We start from the raw sequence: 27,508 nt of genomic DNA on the forward strand, positions 1-27,508 counted from the left end.
AATTTACCTTAAAACAGGTTTTTGTACCAAATTAAAAAATATGTATGAGGTTATTTTGTAAATTGCTACAAACATATCAGTGGTATTATTATTATTATTATTATTATCATTATCATTATTATTATTAAGCTTCTGAAAGGCTATAATTTTCCTTGTCATAGGGATGTAAAGTACAGCATGGGGAATATAGTCAATAATATTCTAATAACTAGCTATGGTATCATTTAGGTATGAGATTTATCAAAATGATCACTTAGTAAGTTATATAATGTCTAATTGCTGGGGCATACACTTGAAGCTAATATGTCAACTATACCTGAAAAATAAAAAAAAATGCTTCAGCAAGCCAGAGTGTTGTCTAATGTATACTATATCAATTTAAAAGCTCTGGAATTGAACAGATACATGCACAAAAATGAAACTAGACCACCTTCTCTGGCAGTAAAATCTCTGACATTTCTTTTAGTGGTATTTTTTCTGATATATGTCCTAAACAAGGGGATCAAAATAAGAAATAAGCCCTGACCAGTGGGTCTTGGTTGCTTGGTCATTGTCCCACAAAGTGAAAGGTCACTGGTTCAATCCCCGGTCAGGGCGCATGCCTGGTTTGCAGGTTTGGTCCCCAGTTGTGGTGCATGTGAGAGGCAACCAATCAATGTTTCTCTCTCCCATAGATGTTTCTCTTTCTCCCTCCCTTCCCCTCTCTCTAAAAATATATTAATAAAATATTTTAAAAAAGAAAAAATAAACAAATGAGACTACATTAAACTGAAAAGTTTTTGCACAGAAAAGGAAACCATCAACAAAATAAAAAGACAATCTACTGAATGGGAGAAATTATTTGTCAACAGCACATCCGATAAAGGGCTAGTATCCAAAATTTATAAAGGACTCATTCAACTCAACATCAAAAAAAATAAACAATCCAATTAAAAATGTGCAGAGGACCTAAACAGACACTTCTCCAAAGAGGACATACAGATGGTCAATGGACATATGAAAAGATGCTCAACATCACTAGTCATCAGAGAAATGCAAATTAAAACCACAATGAGATATCACTTCATATTTGTCAGAATGGCTATTATCAGTAAATCAACAAACAGTGAGAGTTGGTGAAGATGTGGAGAAAAGGAAACGCTCATGCACTGTTGGTAGAAATGCAGATAGGTGCAGCCAGGATGGAAAACAGTATGAAGCTTCCTCAGAAAAATTAAAAATGGAACTGCCTTATGACCTAGCACCTCCACTTCCGGGTATATATCTGAAGAAATGAAAAACTCTAATTTGAAAGAACATATGCATCCCTGTATTCATTGTAGTGTTATTTACATTAGCCAAGGTATGGAAGCAACCCAATGCCCATCAGTAGACAAGTGGAACCCTGGCTGGGTGGCTCAGTTGGTTGGAGTGTCATCCCATGCACCTGGGGCTTGCCGGTTTGATTCCCTGTCGGGACACGTGCCTGGGTTGCAAGTTCGGTCCTCAGACTGGGTATGTGCAGGAGGCAGTGGATCGAAGTTTCTTTTTCCTTTCCTCTCTCTCTAAGGTCAGTAAGCATGTCTTCAGGTGAGGATAAAAAAAATTTTTTTTAAATAGACAAGTGGATAAAAAGATGGTACAAAACATGTACAGTGGAATATTAGTTAGGCATAAAAAGATGAAATCTTGCCATTAGCCTCAACATGGATAGACCTAGAGAGTATTATGCATGAAATAAGCCAGTCAGAGAAAGACAAATACCATATAATTTAACTTATGTGTGGAATCTAAAGAACAAATTGTCACACATATATAATAGAAACAGGCTCATAAATACAGAGAACAGACTGGTGGTTACCAGAGGGGAGGAGAGTTGGGGAACTGGGTGAAAAAAGGTAAAGAGAGTAAGAACTACAAATTTGTAATTACAAAATACTCACGGGCATGTAAAAGTAGAGCATTGCTAAAATAGTCAGTAATATTGTAATAACTATGTATGGTGCCAGGTAGGTCCTGGAAATATCAGGGAGACCACTTTGGAAACTATATAATTGTCTAACCACTGTGCTGAACACCTGAAACTAATACAAAATAATTGGAATATTTTAAAAAGTAAATACATAAAGAACTTCTGAGTCTAGCAAAAAAAGAAAAGAAATATAGATACTTGTGTACGCTTATATTTCCTAACTCACTTCATTGAAGGAAATAGAATAAGTGATTTTCCTAGTAACAATCAGCACACTCAGTGCCCATATCTTTGTTTCTAAATACCATTCTGCAGTAAAGAGAACTAGGGGTCCTTGGATTGATTTCAAGACTGGGCAGAGGAAATACAAGATGAGTCTGGAGCATCTTGTGATACCAGAAAGTGAGGGATGCTGAAAATAAAGGAACAGTACATGAATTGGATTATAACTCAAAGAAAAGAATAAATATCCACAAGCCCATATTGATATATAAAAGTAAATTTAAAAGAAGGTAAAGGAGATCACATACATATATGGTGACAGGAGACTAAATTTTGGATAACAAGTATGCAATGCAATATACAGATGACATAATATTGTACACTTGAAACTTATATAACCTTATTAACCAGTGTCATGCCTATGAATTTAATTTTAAAAATAGGAAGAATTAACATCATCAAAATGTCCATACTGCCCAAAGCAATCTATAGATTCAACACAATTCCTATGAAGATTCCAATGACATATTTCACAGAACTATAACAAATATTTTTTAAAATTATATGGAACCACAAAAGGCCCCATAAAGCAACTGCAATCCTGAGAAAGAAGAATAAAGTTGGAGTAATCATGCTACCTCATATCCAACTATACTATAAGGGCATAGTAATCAAAACAGCACAGTACTGGCATAAAAACAGACACATAGATCAATGGAACAAAATAGCCCAGAAATAAGCCCATGGCTTTACAGTCAATTAATATTTGAAAAAGGAAGCAAGCACATACAATGGGCTAATGATAGTTTATTCAGTAAATGATGTTAGGGAAATTGAACAGGCATGTGCAGAAAAATGAAACTAGACCACCTTTTTACCCCATCACAAGAATTAATTCAAAATGGATCAAAGACTTAAATGTTAGACCCAAAATCATAAAAATCCTAGAAGAAAACACAAGCAGCAAAATCTCAGACATAGCTTCTAGCAATATATTATCAGATATATCTCCCCAGGCAAGGAAAACAAAAGAAAAAACAAACAAATGGGACTACATCAAACTAAAAAGGTTTCGCACAGCAAAGGGAAACATCAACAAAATAAAAAGACAACTCACAGAATGGGAGAACATATTCTCCAATACATCTGATAAGCAGTTAATATACAAAATTAATAAACAACTTAAAAAACTCAACACCAAAAAACCCCTATACGAACCCAATTAAAACATGGGCAAAGGAGCTGAATAGACACTTCTCCAAAAAAGACATACAAATGGCTAACAGACATATGAAAAGATGTTTAATGTCACTAAGCATCAGAGAAATAAAATTAAAACCACAATGAAATACCATCTCACACCTGTCAGAATAGCTATTATCAATAAATCAACAAACAACAAATACTGGTGAGGCTGTGGAGAAAAGGGAACCATTTTGCACTGTTGGTGGGAATGCAGATTGGTGCAGCCACTGTTGAAAGCAGTATGGAGATACCACAAAGAACTAAAATGGATTTACCTTTTGACCCAGTGACCCCACTTCTGGGAATATATCCCAAGGAACCCACACTAATTCAAAAGAATGTAAGCACCCCTATGTTCATTGCAGCAGTATTTACAATCTCTAAGATATGGAAGCAGCCGGAGTGTCCATCAGTAGATGAGTGGATAAAACAACTGTGGGACATTTACACAATGGAATACTATTTGGCCATAAAAAGGAAGAAAGTTTTACCCTTTGCAGCAGTATAGATGGGCCTGGAAAACATTATGCTAAGTAAAATAAGTTAATTAGAGAAAGACACATACTGTATGATTTCACTCATATGTGGAATCTAATGAACAAAATGAACTAACAAGCAAAACAGAGACAGACTCATAGATAGAGAGCAGGATGACAGCTAAGAGGTGAGGGTAAGGGGTAGAGGGATTGAACAAAAACAAAAAAGGACTCATGGATGTGGGCAAGAGTAGTGATTATGTGATTGTAGGGGAGAGGAGGGGGATATAAGGGGACTAAATGGTAATGGAAAAAATGCAATAAAAATAATTAATTAAAAAAGAAACATTAACCAATGTCCCACCAGTGAATTTAAAAAATGCAAAATTATAAATAGAAAATTACTATTAGAGAGTATCACAGGATTCACCAATGGATGCTAATCTTCGTGAGCAAAAATTTAACCAAAAACAGATTTGCAAGTATCCCCTGCAAAGTATTGAATAATTACAATGGCAAATAGTGCCTTTTTCATTCATAGTGATAGTAAACCTATAGTGAGTGACAGCTTAACGTACTGATCTCTATGTGCTAGGCACCATGCTAAATAAGTACGTAATATCTATGAACTTTTTTAATCCTTACAACAATTTTTATTTTCCTATTTTTAACAGATGAAGAAACTAAGGAACAGAATGATTAAATAACTTGTTGAAGGTTGACAGCTAGTAAATCTTAGAGCCAGAACTGAAGCTAGATAGTTCAGTTACAATGGCTCCACCTAAGTTATGAACAATTACTAACTACACCTCCTGCCCATATTGGTGAAATCTGGATAGAGTGATCATGGTCTTCCAGAGCCTCCATGTTTCCTATCAGGGTGGCTGCACTGGGGCCTGAGATGTTCACTCTGATGTTAAGGATTAGGTAAGAGGGGTTGCTGGAACTTCAAAGCAGACTTGATTTTTTTTCCCACTTGCTCTAGAGTTGGTAAAACGTTGAAGCAACATGAGAATCCTGGCTTTGAAACCGGTACAGGTTTTATAAGAAGGGATGAGACTTGGCCTTGGCCTTGTCACTCTAGTGCTTTCAGTGCTGCCCAGCCTCCATCTTCTTTCCAGTTGAGAGGACGAGGCTGAAAATGGGGGGTAGGAGGCAGGAAATTGGACTTCTCACTTTTCCCAATTGTCCAACAATGTGGAGCATGTTTTCTGTTAGAAACCATATTGTAAATGGCAGCAACATTCCCAAGGCTAGCTCAGTTAGCCTATAACATAGCGAAAATACTACATGCTTGCAGCTGAATGTTTCCTAGCTTTTTGTTTCATTGCAGATATGTAGTATTTCAGCTAAATTATGAGCAAAGATGCTAGCCTGAGAGCTTAGCCACATTGTTTATGTAAGAAAATGCTTTCCAAACAGCTAAGTCTACATATTTATCTTGGTGTAGAACCAACTTTACCTATAGTATAGATCAACTGCCTGAATATATTCCACTTCAAGCACACTACAATATGCAATTGTTGTTTTGATAGTAAAGTGAAAAACATCTCTAATGAGATAGAGAATCATAGACACACTGTGGCTCATACCAAACTTTAATTAATGAAGATAGTTTAAAAATTCTAGCAATACAAAAAAATTCATCTGCTTTTCATTTGTCATATATGAGCTTTTGTTTACCAGCCTACCTAAAACATTGAAACATATTAATGTAGCTAGCTATCTGAACCACTTGTAGATCTTCAGACTTGTGTGGCAAAAGGAATGATAATTATAATCTGCTTCAGGCTACAGGCTAGAATAATTCAAAAGGAAATGTGCATAACTAATACGGTAAAGCTCATAAATTCTCAATGTCAGTTTGTCACTTGTGGCTGAAAATTGCAGTCAGGCTGGTTGGCTAGAGGCAAAAAGACTAGAGTTACATAATATTTATGAGGCCTGAAGTTAGCAATCAGCAAAACGAAATATTTCCAGTCTTTTTCAGATTACTCTATGAGGTCAGCATCATCTAGTGCTGCCAATGGAACTGAGAGCAGGATGGACTTGGTAATGATGAGACATCAGATATAAGTATGAATTCTGTCCATGTCAGTCCACTGCCACCTCCTTTATGGATTTATAGCCTCCCTATTTTATGCACATTATTCCCAAAATACCTACCTGGGAGGTCCTATCCCATTATGCAAAAATCTACTTGCTGTCTCAGATTTTATAACACAAAGATAGAAGTAGACCTTCCATCACACTGCAGCGTTCTTCAACATTTTCCATTGCTGAACTCCCATGCAGACTTTCCCTTTCTGCCTCTCTGTACACCATCATGACCAACAAGCCCCAAACAATTTTTTAGATCCCAACCAGTAACTTATATCACACTCAGAAACTAAGGGTCCAGCCTTGTGCTCCAGTGCACTTTTAAGAGTTTGCCTTGCTTGGTATATGAGCAGCTAAAACTCTGGGCCCCAGGATTACTGCTGTGGCTGTGAACTGCAAATTAAAAATGCGTGAATAACTTTATAGCTCCACCATCAAGAAGCATCGGTCATGGGCTGTTCCGAGCTTACAGCCCAGGAGCAACTGCAGGTCAATGCTTATTTTAAATGCTTTGCTTTTTCATGTATTAACAGCATCCCAGATTTAAAATAACCCTTCCATTTCCTACACTTCTCAGACTTCTTTAGAAAAGATAATTTTTTAGTGCTGAATCAAGTACTTTTAAAACTTTTATTATTGAAGATTCAAATATAAGAAAAAGTAGGGAAAAGGATCTAACAAACTCTTTCATGCTTTTGTCTGTAGATAAGATATTTTTTATGCAAAAAAAAGGTCATTTTTTTCTGTCAACTGTATAGCATGGTGATTTTCCAAACCTGTAGGCGGAGTTAGAAGTAGTATCATGGAGAAAAATACATCAGGAGAGCATTCGCTCAAAAGGGAGCAATGGAGAGAGGATCCCCGCAGCCCTTCTACAACTTTAAGATTTACTGCTCTTTCAATAAATCAAGCTGAGTACAAGCGGACCTTAGGAACTAGTGCTATACAGAGTCCTTGTTCAGAAGACTGGCAAAGACTAAACTGTAAACTTAGATAAATAAGTGTAGAACAATAAGTCCAAAAATGTTCTGATTCTCCTCCCTCCCCCCATGATTAGGTCATCAATTTTTGGAAATATTTTAAATATCAATCCCCACCCCTAGTCTGTCCTTTTCTTTTTGGTGCCTTTAGTTTATTGGCATTTCAGCACCTGTTAGCCCATGCAGTTCAGCACTTCACAATAATATTTGGGGAGAGACAAGGTAAGAGAGGAGTGAGTTGGCAGTGATGGAAAATATAGTTGAGCCCAGGTAGTCTCAACTCCATTTTTAATGGAAAAAGTGTGAGTCTGTATGTAAGTTTTATTTTTTTACATATTAAGGAACATAAAAATATGACACTAGAGTATCATACTTCAACTTGTAAAACTAAAGAAAAATAAGTTTAAGATTACTGCCCTATATGTAGGCAGAAAATATAGTGGAAAACTATATTTATAAAGCAACCAAGAATATAAAATACCTAGGAATAAACAAATAGTAAGAAATGGACAGGGCCTATATAAAGAAAACATTAGATCTCTACAGAGGGATATTAAGAATACTGCAGCAAATGTGAAGAAATCTCATCTTAAATAAAACAACTAAATATTTTAAAGAGTTATATTCTTCCCTAGGTTCATCCATATATTCAGTGTAAATCCAATTAATTGTATGGCCAAAAACACTTTACATACTGTTGAAATGCAAATGGCAAACTGAAAAAATATTTGAAACACTGTAGTACATAGATTCACGGAGTAATCTTAGGAATAAGTCAAGTAAAAAACAACCGAAAATCTGCAGTGTGATATGCAGATCTTGTACTGTGGAAATGCACACTTGAAACCTATATGATCCTGTTGACCAATGTCACCCTAATTTTCAAAACCAAGAGGCCTAAAGGGAGATTGCACAAATGAATATAAATACATAAATAAAGGGAAAGATCTTCAACCTCAGCAGCATCTGAAGAAAAATAAGTAAAGGTGAGATACCATTTTTCATTTATGAGACTGGCAATAATATTGGTGAGGGTGTAGGGAATATAAATTGCTATTTTGTGGAGAACAGCTTTGCAAATATGTCAAAATTTTGCGTATTTCTTAACCGAAAGAATTCTACTTCTAGGAATTTAAACTAAAAAGAATAATTGGTCATATGTGCAGCTGTATTTGTAAAAAGTATATTATGCAAGGAAAAAAACCTAAGGAAAAAAAAACCCCTACCTAAATGCTCATGATTGGTTAAATAAAGTACTATGTGACCCATCCATACAAAGGAATACTATGAAACCACTAAAACAACCCAAAAACCTAAAAAGGATTATGTAGATCTATATTGTTTTGTTAGAGACAGATATCCTCCATATATTGTGGAGATAAATTAATTGCTTTCAAAATAGCACTTTAAAAAAACTACATGTAGAAATAGAATATGTATAAAATATGAAATTAATATTCTATAAAATATAATAACAATATATATTAGTGGATGCATAGAGAAATGTTCTAAAGTATATTTGCTGAATGTCAGCAGTGATCAATTGAGGAAGATTTTTGCTGGTTTTTTACTATTTACTATTTCTGCTTTTTCATGATTGTTATAAAAATATCTAATACCATGTATGTACCATTTTCATAAGGAAAACAAAACATAGGCTTCTCATGAACTCTGGCTCATTCTGTGTGGTTTCAGGAGAGGGCTGAGCATACCCACTAAGGATGACCTATCAGAAGGGGATTCAGAATGAAAGTTCATGCTAGACACTGTCTTCACAGCTGTCAAAGACCCACCAAAGAGCTTCCCTTGGGCGGGATGTGACTATGTGTTGCTTCCATACTTGTTTTTAGAACGCACCTGAATCATAAGGATCAAAGTGGTGGGATGGTTGTGCAGAATAGTATTCTAGCATGCTGAGTGGTAGACCAGATCATCCCTCGACCAGGACCAATGTAAAGTCGTTCGTGACAATGCAAAGAAAAGGAAACTGGAATTGCTATTTGTGAGTTCATGTCTGTTGCTTTCCATGGTCCTCATCAGGTTCTTTTCTTGTTAACTCAGGCCTGAATCCAGGTGATATGCAGCTCTTTCTAAGAGCTGGTTCTGCTTCTTCCTGTTCCCCTTCTCCTCTTCACTTTCTAGGAGCCATTAGCAGGCAAGTCAGGATTGTTATCCAGAGTGAGGGCTGTGTCCTCATCTGTGTGGCTGTGTATTTTCATAGACACCACATGTCTGGCCCTGCCCTTGGGACCCAGCCTCATTTGGAGCTGGGCTCCCCAAATTTTATTCTTTCTTCTCAAATGAAAAAGGTTGTATTTTTGTGTATGTGTGTGTTTTTTTTACGGATTTTGATCTAATGCTTTTTTTGAAGTTACACTTTGATATCTCAGAAATCTGTCCCTGTGGGTGTTCACTTGGATTCTGAAAATGGAGCTAGGATCTTGAAGTGGTTTCTGAATAAATAATGAAACATGTGTTCAAAGTCTGCAACTCTTCCTTTTCCTTAACCACATCCTAGATAACCCGCCAATGGTGAGTGTCATTTGTGTGAATAGATTCTCTAGTTTTAGTTTTCAAGGCCCTTTTTTTTTTCCATTCTAGCTGTCTGAATGATTAATGTGACTAGGAAAATACTGTTGACCCATTTAAATCATGTCAAACAACATCCATTGCTCATCTACATAATGAAATACACACTGAACATTACATCTTAAGTGTGGGAGCCAGTGAACTAAAAAATAATGTTTTACTTATGTAGCTTATGAAATAAATTATAAGACATGAGGATTGACTATAGCATTAAACATTGAACTATTCAAATGGTAATTGTCAATGAAAATAACCTATAAACTGAAACAGCTAATAGCTTTAGTTATTAATTAGAGGAAGTGGGGGTGGTTGCATGCAACAGTATGAGTTCTAAAAGTCTTTATGTCAAAGTGTGGTTTAATATTATTTGGTTATTACAGGATTTATTGTATATAGTTGAGTTTTTCAATTATTAACCAGGGATTGTGAAAATAACAGTTTGCTGAAAAATTAGAAAAATGATTTGACATTTTTATCATGCTTTCATTAAATCGATCCTTGAATAATTTTAAAGACAGCTAATTTATAGTTGAAACTATTTTGATCAATGATCAGGTAACAAAGATAAGCTTTGACTACTTTTGAAATAATTAAATTTTGTAAAGACATCATTTACACAGTGTTTAAATAAGTGGAAAATTTTAAGGCACTGAATTTAGGTTATCAGGTTTCCATGGTGACACCTTTGCAAGTTATTTTGTGTATTGTGTAAATAGGTCTGTGAGTCACTGATAATTATTTGTTTTTTTGTTTGTTCTGTTGGCAATTCTGTGTATAGCTGAATTTAATATAGTTCACATGGCTTACTTTGGTTTATGTATATTTTAGTGTTTGTGATTGACAGTGATTGAGCATTTCTTATGGAGTGCTTGCCTTTCTTTTGTCATAAGTGATGTATGTTGGTAGTGCTTGAAATGTAAATAAGTTCTTCCTGTATCACTGTTTAATAAACAGGAATTTTTATGCAAAGAAGACTTCTTGGTGCATTTAAACAATAAGGTTTGGTAAGTGCTAGAATATTTCTATTAAATAATTGCACACTAAGACAAATATGTTGAAATTCTTACAAACTTTAAGTTATTGAACTTACCAAGAAAACAAAACAGTTTATGGATAAGCACAACATTGGCTAAACACTATTTAGTAACATAATAAAAATAGCAGTGTTCTGACCTAATCCTTAAACTTGTGATAGTGAGCTTTGTAGAGAATGTCTTCACTACCAAGTGGAGTCTTTCTATAACATGATTTCTACCATTCCACCCTTTGCACAAATATAAAAATTATTCTACATACTAATATGTTCGGAAAGATATGATTCTTGAGAAAATCTGGGGTCTTTTATGTCTGTGAATAGACGAAAAGGTTTTCCTTAGACTTCACAATTAGACATCAGCATCTTAGGAAGGCTTCACCAAGAACTCTCAGAAAATTTCTCAAAATTGGGCTGTGCATGATTTATTTATTGAGTTTAAGCATTCTCTGTGTACACTGCAATCATGAGATGCTGTCTAGCTTGTAAAGTATTTATACATCTGTGATCTCATTTGATCATCAGGTTGGTCCTGTGATTAAGGTAGAAAAGGATGACGTGGTTTTTAAGTAGCTCTGGGACCAATGTACTTTGTGAAGTACTTGCTTTTTGAATTATCCAAAGCAGAGTTTGAAATTCAGGCTGGTTTCTACTTACTGATAGTCCATTTCAGAGTGACCTTCTCCCACAGTCAGGCAACAAATGATCATAATTACCATTTATTGAGTGCTTACCTTGTGCCACTTTCCATGCCTCATGTCATACAATTATCATAGCAATCCTGTTCAGAAGGTGTACCTGTTAATAGATGAGGAAACTAAGGCTTAGAGAGCTTAACTAATTTGTCCAAGTAAACCAACTAGTGCCAGAGAAGGAAACCAATTTAAACAAGAACTCCAATATAATTAGGAAGGCACATTTTTGGAAGAAAATCCCATTCACTAGCAAAATATAAAGTGTTTTAAATTCCACGATATTTCCTGCTTTTTACCTACAAATTGGCAATATTTTATTTAAGCATTTTGGGATTGGTTTTCTTTTTGTAACACTCTGATAAAAGCATAGTTCAAAAAAATATTCAGTACCATCACATTAGATAATAAGCATGTTTCAAATATTGTACACATCAAAGATTTCAGTATTGTAGTTATGTTGGAGACTTTAATCTAAAAATGAGATGATGAATTTGTCATTTCACCAAGTGTGAATAATCTTGGTCAGCTAAGGTTTGCAGTAAAATTGTGTTTTCAGTTATAAGAGTCTGCCTGCCTTGTACAGTTAAAGAAAGAGTACATATTTTGTTAGCCATGGTGGTGGTTTTAATTTTTAATCTTCAGTACAAAAAAATAATGGTTTTATAGTTGAGCATCCATATCTGAAAAAGAAAAATACAAGGGCCAGTTTGTAAAGAGGCTTCTATTGGACTCTTCTTTTAAGCCTGCCCCATTTTAATACATGCCACTTTTTTGCATCGATGCTTAAAGCTATGGAGTGATTATTTATTCACATGGTTAACTAAGTTTACACAGTGGAATTGAATATAAAATTATTTGTGACAACATAACTACATCAGTCCAAAAAGCTGCCTTTTAGCCATTTGGAACTTGTTTTTCACTAAAGAAGATACTGTGTATTTTCTTTTTATTTTTCTTGTGAAAATAATGCCTAATACATGACCTCAGCTTGCATTGTCTTTAATCTATGTAATCACAACTACAGACATTTGGAAATAGGTTGTTTTCCTGGAGCTTTAGCTTTCTCATTTTCGGTTGTGATTATTGACCTCCCTCCCTCCCTCCCTCCCTCCCCCCTCCCTCCCTCCCTCCCCCCCTATAGCCTGGTTACAGGGCAGAGACAAAACTCCCCCAACTGTCATAATAACCACTGTAGTGTTTGATATTAAAATGTTTTCTTTTTACTTCATGCCTTTCACCTTGGAGTTATACCATGAAAACATTTTCAGGAAAATATTAAGATGGTGGGTTTTGGAGTTTGTTGGGTTTTTTTCCTTTTTTTCTTTTTTTTTGGTATTGATGCTGCAGTTTGGTCAAAGCTCTGAGCTATTTTATACCAATTGTTTGCATAAATAACATTAAATGACTCATAATAAGGGAGGGGGGGAAAGAAAGAAATACATCTAACAATATAACTGAAGCATGTTGTATATAGCATTCAGTTGACACTATTGTAAGATGAAGACCACAATTACATTCCTTTCCAATGCTTTAATACAATTCAAAAATATTCACATCAAAGCTGTTACTTTGATCATAAACTAAAAATCCCAATGTCTTCTATTACTGGATATTTTTATCCGAAATACTAATATTTTAGTAGTATTTTCATGAAAGCAGTGTTTATGAATAGGCTTTTGAAAAAATAATTAAAGAAGGACTTTCTTACTATATCAATTATTTTAAACTTATGGTATTTTTATATGGACTTTCTCTAAAATTGAACTCCAAGTGTGGTTTCTGTGAAATTGTTCTTTGATTCTTACTTATGTGCTTGAATATAAAATTTTCCTGTTTTCCTCTTCTTTAACCGCAGTGTGTGAGGTAACAGGGTTTTTTTTTCCTAGAGACTTTGGGAAGTTGAAGTTTGCCAGATGTTCTGTGCTAACCTAGAAGTGTGCATTCTCTGGGTCTCAGGACTGTGTGAAATTCTTTTTTGTTTCTTTGATGGAACGACATTTGCTTTTGGTTCATTTTGGTGTTGTACTTCTGCTCTGATGAGAGCTTGTCTTTTATTCTGTATCTAAATGATATTATGGCATCCAGAAAATCTCGCAAAGAAAATGATATTTTGATGACATTTTTCACAGGGCTCAACTAGAATGAATTATTACATTTTAACCATAGCCCTAATAAACAGCTCCTTTATTTCCCCTGAGTAGAATACAGTATTTCTTTGTCCATGAAGTTGCCTGAGTATATGTATTGTTAAAGTGCTAGAAAGCTGCTTTCTCTAAACTTTAGCTGAGAGACAATAGGATTTTCTAAGCATATACTATTTCAGTGTGACTCAATATTTTATGATTATAAAGATGAATTTACATTAAAATTTTGAAGTAAACATTTTCTACCTTAAATGGGTAAATTTCATACAATAGCCCTATTTTCTTTTGCAAATTAATCATTTCTATAAAATTTCCATTTACCCACCAAATGATCTGCTTTTAGTTTTAGATTTTGAGTTCTTAATTGTATCATTAACACCCCTCCCCAGCTGTGGTTGGACCAGCCTAAATAAATTTTTCCCTAGACCCACAAACGTGAGTCTACTTTATTAAGTAGGTATATTTATTAATCTGTGTTTCTAGAATAGGTGGGGTGTTTTTGTCTCCCAAGAAGGAGAGTACTGCCTTTTGTTAAAATCATAGATCCCAGGGTGCTAGTGTTGTTTGCACGTTAATGAATCATCACATGTTACCCAATTAGCTTCTGTAAAGAAGCAAAATGAAGTATTTTCTTAAACCCTTTCTGAACTTGTCATTGATGTTATACTACATCAGTTGCTATTGATAAATTTTAAAAAGAAGGAGGGATGTACATGTAGCCGACTTCCTGATGGAGCCTTGGGGAAGGTCATGTTTTGCCACGACCTGGGCATCATTCTTGAATGTTATTATTGGAAGAGAATGCCCTCAGGCTGCAGCCCTTCCTTTCCCCACAAGTACTCTAACTATGGCTGACTTTCCAGCTTATCTCCTCTAGAACCAGGACTCCCAGGCTCTGCTGTGTGGCTTGATGATGAGCTCTGACATCCACAAGTTAGTGCCCGTGGGGAAGACCTCTATCTCACCTTCATTTGACTACTTACTTTGATTAGTGGTTTATGAGAATGATGAAGTCTCATAGATACTGCAAACTGGGAACTTTAAGCCACTACAACAAATTTTTATGTTTCAGCATAAAAGTGACTTGTGATTTTTTTTGTCACTTAAAATATTTTACACATTTCTTTTTTATTCCTGTGGAGTCTTTGTTACTGTTTTTAACAGTCTTAGCTACAAATAACTTTACCTTTTAAGACCACAGAATGTCACATTACAGTGCTCTTAAGGCCAACACTGTTGGATGTCAAGTAGAATCTTTACTTCAGGCAAGTATTTATGCCAGTGTACTTGAGACTGAACTGTGCTTTACATTGAGCATTAAAGAAAATGATCTGTTTTCTAATACCTGCATAACTCCTGGGTCTGCATTCTCTTTATAAATGTTGTTTAATAAACACTGTAGCTTTATCATTCAGAGGCTGTTGCCAAATGCTGTTAATTAGGGGGAAAATGTTTTTTAAGGGTTTGTGAAACAGATCTACTCTTCTTGTAATGGCATCTTAGCTTGAAATCCAGGAAGCAATGGTATATGGTGTCCATATCCATGATTTCCTGAATTGGAGAAAAAGTGTGGAAAGCATCTGGGGAGAAGGAGGCTCTTTACCAGCTTGTTTCCTGTAAGCTCAATTGGAAGACCTTGTCTGTGCAAATAGATTTCAAAATAGAGCCTGCCCTTTGACTGTCTCCATAATTGCATGGCTCGCTCTGTATTTTATTTGGCAGCCCGAGCAGTTAACCCCTGGAAGGAAGGGGCTGATGGCATGGTCAGCGTGGCTCCCCAGACATGTCCACGGGAATGAATAAACCACTGTCTGGAGAAGCCCATAGCCGAAAAACACCCCAGGATAGTCTTCAACTGAACTGAAACTTTTTGAAAACAAGTTTAATAATGTTTATTGTGATTGGTTTAAAAACTTACTTTTTCCTTATTGTGTAGGGGCTAGAGTGATATTAATTGTTGGGTTTTTTTTTTTTTTTTGAAAAATTGGAGCTGGAAGAGTTTCCTTGTTTCTTTGATGTAATCAGCATCTGTCAACAGAATGAATTTGCTTTTGTTTAGTATCAAGGGCCCTTGTCCTTTAGCTTTGCCCAATCAGTATCTGCTTCAGCCTGGGGCATTCCCTTAACTGGGGGGTTTTTTTGTGTTGTTTTTTTTTTTTTTTTCTTCAACAAATGCACAGGTTATTTCTTGTGAAACCTGAGCTTCTGTTTTAGTCAAGAAATATAAGGCATGCATGCATTTACACTGTTCTCTTTGGGACTGAAACACACAGTGCTGTGAGAGCCTGAGCTTCTCTGGGTTGGAGTTCATGAAGTGTGATCTTCCTGTGGTTCTAATTCTGCCTTGAAAGTGTATTTCTATGGTGCAGTCCCTTCTGAGCCTACTGTGGGAAGCAATATTTCTAAACAGTTACAAATATCTGTTTGCTTTTTTAAGATAATGTATTATTTAAGCAAATCATTTGGTTTAAAATTTAAATTATCAGTGAGTGTAAGAGCTGTATTTGAAAATGAATTAGCAAAACATTGTTGTTTTCTCTCTTAGTAATCATAAATCATTTAAATCTGGCAGGCATTCCTCCCTTCATCCAAAATAATTGCCTCTATTTGTAAAATCAATTAGATGTTGATACGCTATAAATAATAGTTTTGTTACTAGACTTTGGCATTTGCTGATCATTATGAAAAAATACACTCAGTAAGACATTTTACAGGTGTCTTTTAAATTACACATTATCTCTGGTTGACATTGTTGGCTAATATAAAGTAGTATAGGCTACTTTATTGTGTTATTTTATATGCAGATATCTGATACCTCTGAAATGTAACATAACTGGGAATCGATGGCATGCCGCAGGGTGCAAGCACTTCCCTGGAAATGTACAGTGAAAAATAAAAGTATTGGTAGCCCACACTTGAGTACAAATATGCTTTGTTTAGTTTTACAACTGCTTAAAATAACATTTAAATGTCTCTTCGAAAGTTCATTCAGGCCTCTCCCTTAAAAATACTTGTTGACCAAAAGAAAACGCATTTTCAAGGGTAAAATCAGCTTAATTAAGGGTCATTGGTAGAGGTGCACATAAAAACCCAGGGCTCAGTGGGTGAAATAGAAGCGTTTCATTATGTGGTATAGAATGCATGAGCAGATAACAATTAAACTGGACCCTGAGTAAGAGGCCAGTAAATATAGGGCATATTTGTGTAGCAACATAAGTTATTTAAAATGCATTCCTCCCTCTCTCATACTTGAATTCTATAATCCCACCTTTCAGACCTAATCTGTAAAGGTAGATAAAATGCAGCTTGTAGAAATTGATGCTATTACCAAATATAGAAGTATTTAAAATCATAACCTAGATTTTATTGCAACACAGATTTAAAATATGAAAAATGTGCTGCAGGATCCAGAGGACATACAGCAATTTCAAGAGACATGCAAGCCGCACAGTGTGCTCCTCTGTGAAGTGAAAGATGCAGTTGCCTATAATTTCCAATGTTCAGCTGAAACTAGGCACTGATAGAATTTTTGTGACAATGAAAATAATTCTTATTATTACCCGTGATAACAGTAAATATTCTAGTGTTCATAACAAATAACATATAGATTTACTCCCTAAGAATACCCTATGTAGAGTTTTTATTACGTAATCAACAGTAACAGCACTTGCTACAATGGTGTCCTTTAACATCAAAGTAGTCCAGAGCAGCTCCTTGCAGATCTGCGGCTCTTGCACTCTCATGAGTTTTCTCATGGTTTTCTACTGACATCTCCTCACCTTCAGATTAGTCAGCTTGCCCCTTGCAATAACTAGGACACACCTGAACCTTGTTTCCCAGAAATAGCTTTAACAAAAGAGGATGTGCTGTGTGTCCTGAGAGAATAATGGTGCCCAGAGATGGAGAGACAAGAGACCATCCCTGAGGCTGATGGAAACCTCGCTGGTGTGTCTGCATCTCACGATGGATGTCATGCATCAAATTAGGTGTAACGTTGAAAGTAGCCAGTTGGAAGTAAGGCGTAGTTATAAGAAGGTATCAGCAATGCTTTTATGTATTTATTTACTTATTTTTTAAATTGACATATAATTGATATATAACTTATACTAGTCTTAAGTGTACGAAGCAGTGCTTTTAGAAGGAAACAGTGCCTACTATAGGAAATTCAGCAAGCCTTTTATAGAATGATCTGTAGCGGATACTGTAGGTTAGTTAACCTGTGACCCTGAATATCATTGGGACTGATATTCACTCAGGGGATTTTAATTTTGTTCATTCTGCATTTAGGAAATTTGTTAATTACGATATGGTAAAGTTGAGGATCTTGCCCCCTCCCTTTTTTGGGGCCACGTTAAATGGGGGACCATTATCTTCAAAAGGCACATATTGACCTAATTCATTTCTTTGTTTCACCTGCGAAAACACTAGTTTTTTTTCTGGTTCGTAATGAATAGTGGAATAAAATGGTATGGTACCTTATTATCCTATTACCTTGTAACATTTATAGGATGTCATTTTATTAGACTGAAAGAAAAGATTTTGCTTCACATAAGAAAGTATCTTATGAAAGTGGAATTGCTGAGTACACTGCTGAACCGTAATTGTTAACAAACTGGATATATTCAGGCTGTTTCCAATGTTTGTCATGTGTGGATGTGCCTGCGTCTTTTTGGCAGTGAGCCCATCGTTTGTAAAAGCAGGTACATTAGCAATACTGTTCATCCTAGAAGTGACTGTCTCAGAAGCCTCATCCTGATATCCCTGAGGAGGCCTGATGACTTCATGCTTTAAGTTTAAGTACATAGAAAAGATTTCCTCTGTAATGACTATGTACTTGAACTTAGTGATACTGATAAAGATGAACTCTCTTTTGTGTTATCTGCCACACTGAAAAAAAAATCTTCATGAGTCCTAAAACTGGTTAGAGTCTATATCATCCCATTACCTGTAATGTAGCATGATGATCAAATGCTGCTGAATGAAGGCAAAAGTGTCAGAGTTAAAAGGGAACTCACAGATTATGAAGTCCCGCTCCCTTATTTTCACGAAGCATGCTATGTCACTGGTAGCATCTGTGGCACCAGTAAGCTCTTAGCCAGTGCTCACTGTTAATGTTACTGCTCAAGGTCAGAATTAGCTCTTGGCTGGAGCTGGAGTAGAAGTTAGCTTGCACGTGCCATCCAATGGTGTGTTACTCTGGCCTGCTTTGCATCATGTATATCATCATTTGATATAATCTAATATATCTGTTTGCCTCATGTCTGCATCCCACCATAGAATATAAACTCCATAAGAGCAAGGACTTTGTCACATTGTTCACCTCGCCTCTATAGCATATAGGAGGAGCTCAGTAAGTAGTTGTTGAATAAAAGAATAAATAAATGCAGAGGTCCAAGGTAAACATGTCAAAGAATTGAGAAAGGAAAGGACAAAATTAACATTCATGGAGCGCCTACTTTTTTAAAGATGGCTTACATATACATGTTGTCTCAGCTAATGCTCACAACATCCTAGTAGAGAGGAAAGCGCTGCTATTCCCATGTAGAGGTGACAAAAGAGAGGCTCAGAAGTGTTTGTCATTCAGATCTGACTGGCTTCAAAGCTCATGCTATTTTCACTGCCACAATGTTTCTCAGTTAAGTCAGTTCTAAGAATTTTCATGGGAAGTACCTTTATGCTAAATGTTGGCTCATTCCATGGTATTTATTTTTTTTCATGATTAAAAAAAAGCTTTCCTCAAAATTCATTTCCTAAAAAAACACATTCTAAAGCAAAGCATGCTGGCTGCTAGAGCCCCTGCTGCTGAAAGGCAGCTTGGGGTGGCAGACACGGCCCTGGATGTGGACCTAGAGGACCTGAGACAGAGCCAGCCATTGACCCATCAACCAGAGGCCGAGCCTTATTTCCTCATTTGTAGAATAGCGACAACAGCTGCCTGCCCACCTGACACACTGGATAAGAGCTAATGTATGTAGAGCACCTAGCACTGTGCTTACTTAAAGAATGTGGCCGTTAAATGTTAACCACTATTATCGTTACTATTTCTATCAATGTTCTTATTATTAATAGTATCATAAACACACTTTCCTCAGAAAAATATGTCTTTGGTCCGACCTACTAATGCAGTTAGGGGGCCCATAGTCATAGATTCGTTCCACTTGAGTCTTTGCTTTGCTTTAGCTGGGGCCCAGATTTTCTATTCCATATCCACAGACTGTCCACCCAACTTCTCACTGAATCATATGTTTGGTCAACAAAGGGAGCTTGCCTTGAGAGAGCAGATGGATTAGGTCAACCCACTACTACTTCTGGAAAAATAATTAATAGTAGTAACTTTTAATAGTGTATGGTTCCTTTCACACTTTCTGGGTGTTTCCATGTGTGTTAGCTCATTTTTTCTCATGCATGTGAGAAAAGTAATATAATTTGTGGGAACAATCCAGCCTGCTTTCCCCCCGCTTTGGCGCTTACTGTATGTCCCCAGGGAAGTTACTTACCTTTGTGTGCCTCACTCTTCAGCTGTGGAATGTAACAATTTGTACTTTATAACTCATAGGGTTCTTGGAAGACTAATGAGATAACATATGTAAAGTGCCTAATATAGTAATTGACACATAAGTCTTTAGTATTAGAAGCTGTAGCAGAGCCCATGTTTTCTTTTTGTTTTCTTTTTTTTAAAGATTTTGTTTATTTATTTCTCAGAGAGAGGGGAAGGGAGGGAGAGAAAGAGAGGGAGAGAAAGATTAATGTGTGAGAGATACATGAATGGTTTGCCTCTTGCACGCCCCCAACTTAGGAAACTGACCAGCAACCCAGGCATGTGCCCTTCCTGGGAATGGAACCTGCAACCTTTTGATTTGCAGGCTGGCATTTAATCCACTGAGCCACACCAGCCAGCACCCATGTTTTCTTTCTTATTTTACTTTCCAGGTGTTCTTGAAGGAACCATCATTTATTGGGCATCTACTAAATGTAAGGTGCTACCCATTCTGTGTTCCAATTAATTCTCACCTGAGACCCAAAAGAAGAAACTTGTTCAGGACCACACAACTAGCAAGTGATAGAGCTGAGATGAAACTCCAGACTTCTGTTTTCTAATCACCTGCTTTTCCTGACACTCAGATATCACTTGACAATCTTGGAATAGTGGTGTCTGTAGGGGAACACTGTACTTTACAAACTTTAGAGAATATGTACATACCTTGGGCTACTTTTTTAAGGCGATATGATAGATATTTTGTCCAGTATTTGGAATTATTAAAAATAACATTTCTGTAAGGTTAATTCAATAATATTAAACTGAACTTTATGGAAGAACATAATTGAGTAAAACTTAGGACACTCAATCACTGACCATTGGGGTTTGTTGGCACCAGCTCTTTTTTTCTTAAAAAACTTAGAGATCTTGAGTTTTGGGGTCAGAACTCATCTGCAGTACATGTTTCCATTTTGTTTGACAGCTGAAAGGTTACTCTAGGCCAGTACTTCTCAAACTTGTGTGTGCTCAGAATCACCCTGAGGGCTTGTTAAAGCACAGATTGCTGGCCTCATCCCAGAGTTTCTGAATCAGCAGGGGCCCAAGAATTTGCATCTTTTTCCATACAATGCTAATCTTGCTGTTCTGGGAACAGCATTTTAAGAACCAGTGTTTTAGATCAGGAGTCTGCAGCTTTTTTAAGGGCCAGATGTGTCTCAACTACTCAACTCTGCCACCGTAGCTCAGAAACAGCCACAGACAATTGTAAGTAAATAAGGGTAGCTTTGTTTCAATAAGGTTTTATTTAGGAGGACTGAAATTTGAATTTCATATAATTTCACATGTTATAAAATATTTTTATTTTGAGTTTTTTCAACCATTTATAAACATAAAAATCACTTTTAGGTGGTGGGCTATATAAAAACAGGCAGCAGGCCAGACTTGGCCTTTGAGATGTAGTTTGCCAACTCCTGACATGCAATTATAACATGTTGGGGATTTTTTAAACTACTATTTTAATTATAGAAGTTATGCAAGTGAGAGGTTTAAAAATTCTAACACTATAGAAGAAATTAAAATGACTCAAGAAGTCTTCATCCATAGCCCCAATCACACATGCCCCAGAAATAACCACTGTTGATGAATATCGATTTTCAGAAATATTATAGGTATATAATTTTTTTACATTAATGGGATTGATACATAATGTTCAGCATTTGCTGTTTTCCTAACAAAGTACTGTGACCTCTTTCTATATCAATACTTAGAGATGATTTAGCTTCTTCTCCCTAATACTCATAGGTCCATAGATTTTTGTTGTGTAGATATACCATAATATATTTAACCAGTCCCCTCCTGATGGACATTTGGGTTATTTCCCATTTTTTCCTACCACAAACAATGCTGCAGTAGTGTTCACCTTCTTATAGTCATCATTGTATAATCTCTTAAAGGTAAAGTCTTAGGAGAATGAATTGCTGAGTCAAAGGATATGTGCACTTAAAATATTGATAGGTATTTCAAAATTCCTGTTCGGGTAATTTGAGACACTATATTCATTTTCTTTAGGGGTTACACCCTACATTTTTGCTATCTAGTCTTTATTTGACTTGAGCACTCATCACAATGAATTTCAGTATGATGCCTCACTGCACATGAACTTAACACAGAGTAGTAATCCGATCGAGGGCAAAAAGTGCAGCTGGCAATTTGTCCATGACTCTTCACAGCTTTAAAGGATGAAAAGCCACCCAAACGGTGCCCTAAATCTAGGGTCATCCATGACATTGCTGCATAAGGTACCTTGCAGAAATTGTTCTTTTTTACAGACCTGGTGCTCAGCAGATGTTTCTATATGTTTGTTTCCCTTGAGAGTAGAGTTTTCCATTGTCAAACATTTATGTAAACATAGTATTAGCTAATAAATATGCCATGCTACTATTGTATTAGAACTCAGAATGCCACTGCTTTTCTATTTGGGGCTTTTCCTTTTTGAGCCAGTAAAGGATTGGAATAATGATTTAATAGGTGACTACGCAACATCTTAAAATTTAGCACTGTGTTAGGTTTTCTTTACTTAAAATATGTCTCTTTCTGCTCCTAGGTTGTTATAGAATTTTCTCTTCACCACTCAATCATATCTACTTACACAAGCAGTCAAGCAGTCAACAAAGCAGAAATTTCTTTTTCCGGAGACAAAGAGATACTTCACACAGTATAGTTTTGCCGGCTACAGTTTCTTCAGCTCATCCAGTCCCTAAGGTACTGTATTGACTATTATCTGCTGCTTTTTTCCAGCCAAGATAAATGTTAGCTGCAGAACCAATCAAATGTTTTTGCACCTTTGATTTCTAAGCTGTCTGAATCATAATTTCAAAACTTGGTTTGTGATTTTAAATTATGCTTTGAGAAGTTTTAATATGCTGCAATTCTATAATACCAATGTTTTAAAATAAAGAGCTGATCTTATAACTGCTTAGTTTATTTAGAATTAAAATTTCTATCATGAAATTTCCTATATTAAATTTCTAACATGAAGATAAAACTACATGTATATAGGTTTTTTTATAGGAAAAAATGATTATAAAATTAGGATCATTCAAGAGAGATTACTTGAAACTAATGCACTAGATTTTTTCTTTACCTGAAGCCTGCTCTTATACTTTTTATTTTCTTAACGCTGCTCTCTTTGAATCTCCTTGAGGGGAAATTAAACATCTTGTCTCAGAGAATTTGTCCCTTTTTTTCCAGAAATTACAATTCTGTGGGAAGACAACCTATCCTTTTTTAAAAATGCAATATAGAGGAGGTATGTGGGTTATTTAGGAAGAATGAGAATAGCTGAAAGAAATATGGATTTGTCACAAAAAATCACCTGCTTTCCCCCTTGTATGCATTTTTTTTTACAGTGAACCCATATTAAGTATATATACTTCCTGAAGGTAAGTGACCGACCCATTTTTGTGACAAAAGGGCTGACAAGACAGGCTACCAGAGCCCAAAGTATGTTCCTGGTATTTCTTAGGTAGAAAAGAAAAAGAAATCTCTGGAGAGTTGAATGTATTGTTTTAGAATTTCAGTGACAATCCAATAGTCCTTCTGCCTGTCGTAACCTGGCCAGATCACAAAGCAGAGACAAGAGCACACAGTCTGTCGGGGAGACTGGGAGCTTTTGTGCCACCAGTGCGAGAGCTGCAGTGGAGAGACGCCCATCCAGAGCTCATGCAGTGGCAATGCAGGCAATGGCTTATCCGCATCAGAAAGGCCCATCTGAACAGGAGAATAAGGGCGGGTCCTTAAATCCTGTGTGGTGCCCCTCCGGAGTTGCTGTGATATCAATTGAATAGTGTTATGTCTCTCAGCTTCCTGTCCCCAACTCCTTACTGGGTACCATTCAACAAGGCTTATGTAGCAGTTTCCAGAAGTAGTTTATAAAGAGCCGTGCAGAACTTTGAGATTGAGGAAGCTCTGTGTGTAAGATAGTGTTTATTTTCTGAATACTGCCCATGGATTTAAGTGATGGAGAATGTTCTACAGGGGTAATCAGAGTTGAATTTTGGGGGTTACTTTGTCAGTTTTTGACAAATGAGAGAAATGTTCCTGGTATTTTTTATATACTTAAAAAAGAAAGGCTGTTTTCTTTTATTTTCTAGTCCCTTATTAGCTTGGGTACAGTTGAGAAGGGTAAGAAAGTGTATATGTAATGGGCTTCAGTGGCCTTGACAGTCAGCCTTTTACATATATTCATTAAGAGAGGGTGTTGTGAGCTATCTTTTGCATAAATTTTATCTTTGTGTTAAGAAGATGAAAGTGCTCTTAATTAGCCATTTGACAATTTGGAAGCTTGGTGCTATTTTTCATCAATGACAGTATGGTTCTAACAGGGTTGGGAGAAGGAAGAAAACTACTGTTTGTTTTGACCAGAAGTCTACTTCAGTCCAGTTTGACTCAAAGCACAGTGAGGTTAACAGACCATCCAGAAACAGCACTAACAGGCAATGTTAAGTTCAAAAGGGCAGGGGAAGGAACTGGGGGCAGCCTGGAGGGTCTGTTGTGCTGGCTTCGGAGGTCGGCGCTCCGGCAGGAAGGGCAGAGCTCCATGAAGCAGGAGGTTGTGTCCGAAAAAATGATCCCATTGTCGTACACTGGGTTCTGATCTTCGTTTTCAATCCTTTTTCCTCAAGCACATAAAGAAGCCAGACTATGTGACGACAGGCATTGTACCCGACTGGGGAGACAGCATAGAAGTTAAGAATGAAGATCAGATTCAAGGGCTTCGTCAAGCTTGTCAGCTGGCCCGTCATGTCCTCCTCCTGGCTGGGAAGAGTTTAAAGGTGGCATTTCACCAAGCTTCAAGACTTATATAAGGGGCAACAAATCCTCTTGTTTTTCCTGTTTCCCATTTTAACTCTTCTTTTGTACACATCTAATTTGTTAATAATTAAGTAAGGCCTCGGGATGAGGAAAAGGGATTAAATTCTTTTATGTATTTATTCAGGAGATTATTTAAAATCCAAACTCAATTTTAAATTGCAGAATTCTGGAGATGCTCTGGGCTCAATCAGCCTATCCAAGTTGATCAATGGCAGCCAGCTTTGACTTTTGCCCCCTTCCTCCTGCCTGTAGTTTCTGCTTTTATTCCCCACATTATTTCCGTTATTTTCATGTGCCTGAAGAGTTGCTTGCCTCAGCCTTTGTCTCCTATTTTCTTGCATTTGCTCTGCAAAAAAGATCAGACCGGGTACACAAAGCTGGGTAATAGAGCAATGTTATTATGTACAACTGTCTTAATACAAGATTTAGTTCTGTCAGAATAATCTAAAATACTCTGCTATATAAGGATCACAAAAGAAAATATGGGCCTGTAGGTTCAAAAACGTGGGTGGAATTTAGGAAGTGAGACTCAACAATGAAATTACTTAAGGTATCATCTGTGTCATAAACATGTTATAGCAACATAACTAAACATAATTTGAACATAAAATAACACAAAGAAAATTATTGAATAGTTAATTTTAATAAAAGATTTTGTTTTCGAATTTTATTCATGAGTTTATGAAGATAGTCTTCATGTGCTCACAAAGCTCAGTTATAGTTTTCTTTTGGTTTGAGAACAATTGGATAGCTTCTAGTAAGAGAAAAATATTCTTTAAACACACTGACTTATTTAGTCATGAAAGAAATCAACATCAGTGAAAATCAAATCTGTAAAAAATGGGCCCTGGCCAGGTAGCTCAGTTGCTCAGAGTGTAATCTATATACACCAAGGTTGCAGGTGTGATCCCTACTCAGGGCATGTACAAGAATCAACCAATGAATGCATAAATAAGTGGATCAACATATGGATGTTTTTCTCTCTTTCTTTCTCTCCCTCTCCCTAAAATAATCAATAATAACTTTTTTTTAAACTGTCAATTTTTTTAAAATCTGTAAAAAATGTATCAGTCTGATTTTTTAAAATGATGATTCATAATCTCCATGCCTTTGCTGCCAAGCCCATGTAATGTTTCTCTGAGGTATAAACATATGGATTGACCTACTTTTCAGGTTTTGTCATCTAAACTGATGAGCCTTTTGAGTATTTATTTATATCCTTCTGTTAGCCCAGCATACTTACTAACCATTGAGGGAGAAGAAGGAATTGCCTAAGTACATATTTTTGAAATTTTCAGGCTAAAAGGGAGTCATGTTATTTAATGACTCACAAATGATCTAAAAGATATTAAGAGTTTAAAATTGCCATTTCCTAACAGTCTATAACACCATCGTATACCTAAATGATTGTCAAAAAGGCATAATTTAAGATTTTAATGTTCATTATAATTAAGTAACATCTCGTATCACAAGTTTATCACAGTAGATTTATACAGTTTCACCTGGAAGTTCTGTAGCTAAAAGCATAGTCAATAGATACAGGAAATGTCTTCAACTGTCACTGAGCAATTTCTTTATTTAATATTTTAGGTTGACATGACAACTGAAGAGATAGATGCTCTTGTTCATCGGGAAATCATCAGTCATGATGCCTATCCCTCACCTCTAGGCTATGGAGGTTTTCCAAAATCTGTTTGTACCTCTGTAAACAACGTGCTATGTCATGGTATTCCTGACAGGTATTCATTGCTTAATAACATACTGTTCCTCTGGAAACTAAAACATGAAACTAAGATCTATAACATATGGTGAAAAACACTATTGTTTAATTGAAACCCACCTGCAAACTTTTGAAGCTAATTATGGTAAAACAAAAAATTTGAAGTATTTTGCTTCTAAGTGGATATGATACCCCATTTAATATTAAAGCTGTATGTAACCCCAAAAAGTGGTTGTGCATTAAATACTTCTTTTATCTCCTTATATTTTAACCATATAAATGGTAAAAATCCAAATGTAGGCAAATATTGATTATCAACTATTATTTTGGCTCTTTGCAAAATTAAGGTAACTAGTAAGTACATTTTTTAAGAATAGTAGACCTATAAATGGTAATATTCTCCTACTATATGATGTGACTAACATAAGTTAAGGATTAGATATAGTTATTTCACTCATTCCTCCTCTACTCCAAATTATCATTGCAATTTATTGGGTTTGTGATAGCAGTCATTAGGTATTTATTTTTATATTCCTTTTATTGAGATCTGTCTATCACCATTTTTCCTGTTTATGTTTCAGTCGACCTCTTCAGGATGGAGATATTATCAACATTGATGTCACGGTGAGTAAATCATATAAAAAATAGTCTTTGATCAACTTCAGAATTGCTGGTAGCAACAGGAAGAAGAGCGGATTGAAAATATGAACTGCACCGATGGCAGTGCTGTTTACTTCTGGACCCAGACGCAAGCAGCTGGTTTCCTTTTTTGTCTTTAACTCTGTGTTTATTCCAAGTAAACCCAGGCCTGACTTGAATTTAGGGCTGGAATCAGATGCACTGAGATCAATGTTGGCCTAAGTGAAATGTCAACCCAATCCTGCTATGTGTCATGTTTTTGAGAAGGTGTAATTGTTATTGATCCACTGTGTAGTTAATGCAGAGCACCACAGCACTGGGCAGCTGCTGAAGCTAGATATGTATGAGATGAGCTAACACGAAG

General features: G+C 36.1%; 1 protein-coding gene across 1 annotated transcript in view; it reads left to right on the top strand.

The window, feature by feature from the left end:
* METAP1D (methionyl aminopeptidase type 1D, mitochondrial) overlaps window positions 1-27,508 on the top strand; it is a 74,057-nt gene that overhangs the window by 33,293 nt on the left and 13,256 nt on the right. Inside the window, exons 2-5 of the mRNA XM_054562346.1 lie at window positions 22,516-22,673; window positions 24,596-24,745; window positions 26,376-26,524; window positions 27,087-27,129. Of these exons, the coding sequence (XP_054418321.1) occupies window positions 22,516-22,673; window positions 24,596-24,745; window positions 26,376-26,524; window positions 27,087-27,129 (500 nt within the window). The remainder of the gene's footprint in view (window positions 1-22,515; window positions 22,674-24,595; window positions 24,746-26,375; window positions 26,525-27,086; window positions 27,130-27,508) is intronic.

Source organism: Pteronotus mesoamericanus, unplaced genomic scaffold, assembly GCF_021234165.1.
Source record: "Pteronotus mesoamericanus isolate MK-2021 breed Mesoamerican mustached bat unplaced genomic scaffold, CSHL_Meso_final scaffold_651, whole genome shotgun sequence".
NCBI lineage: Eukaryota > Metazoa > Chordata > Mammalia > Chiroptera > Mormoopidae > Pteronotus > Pteronotus mesoamericanus.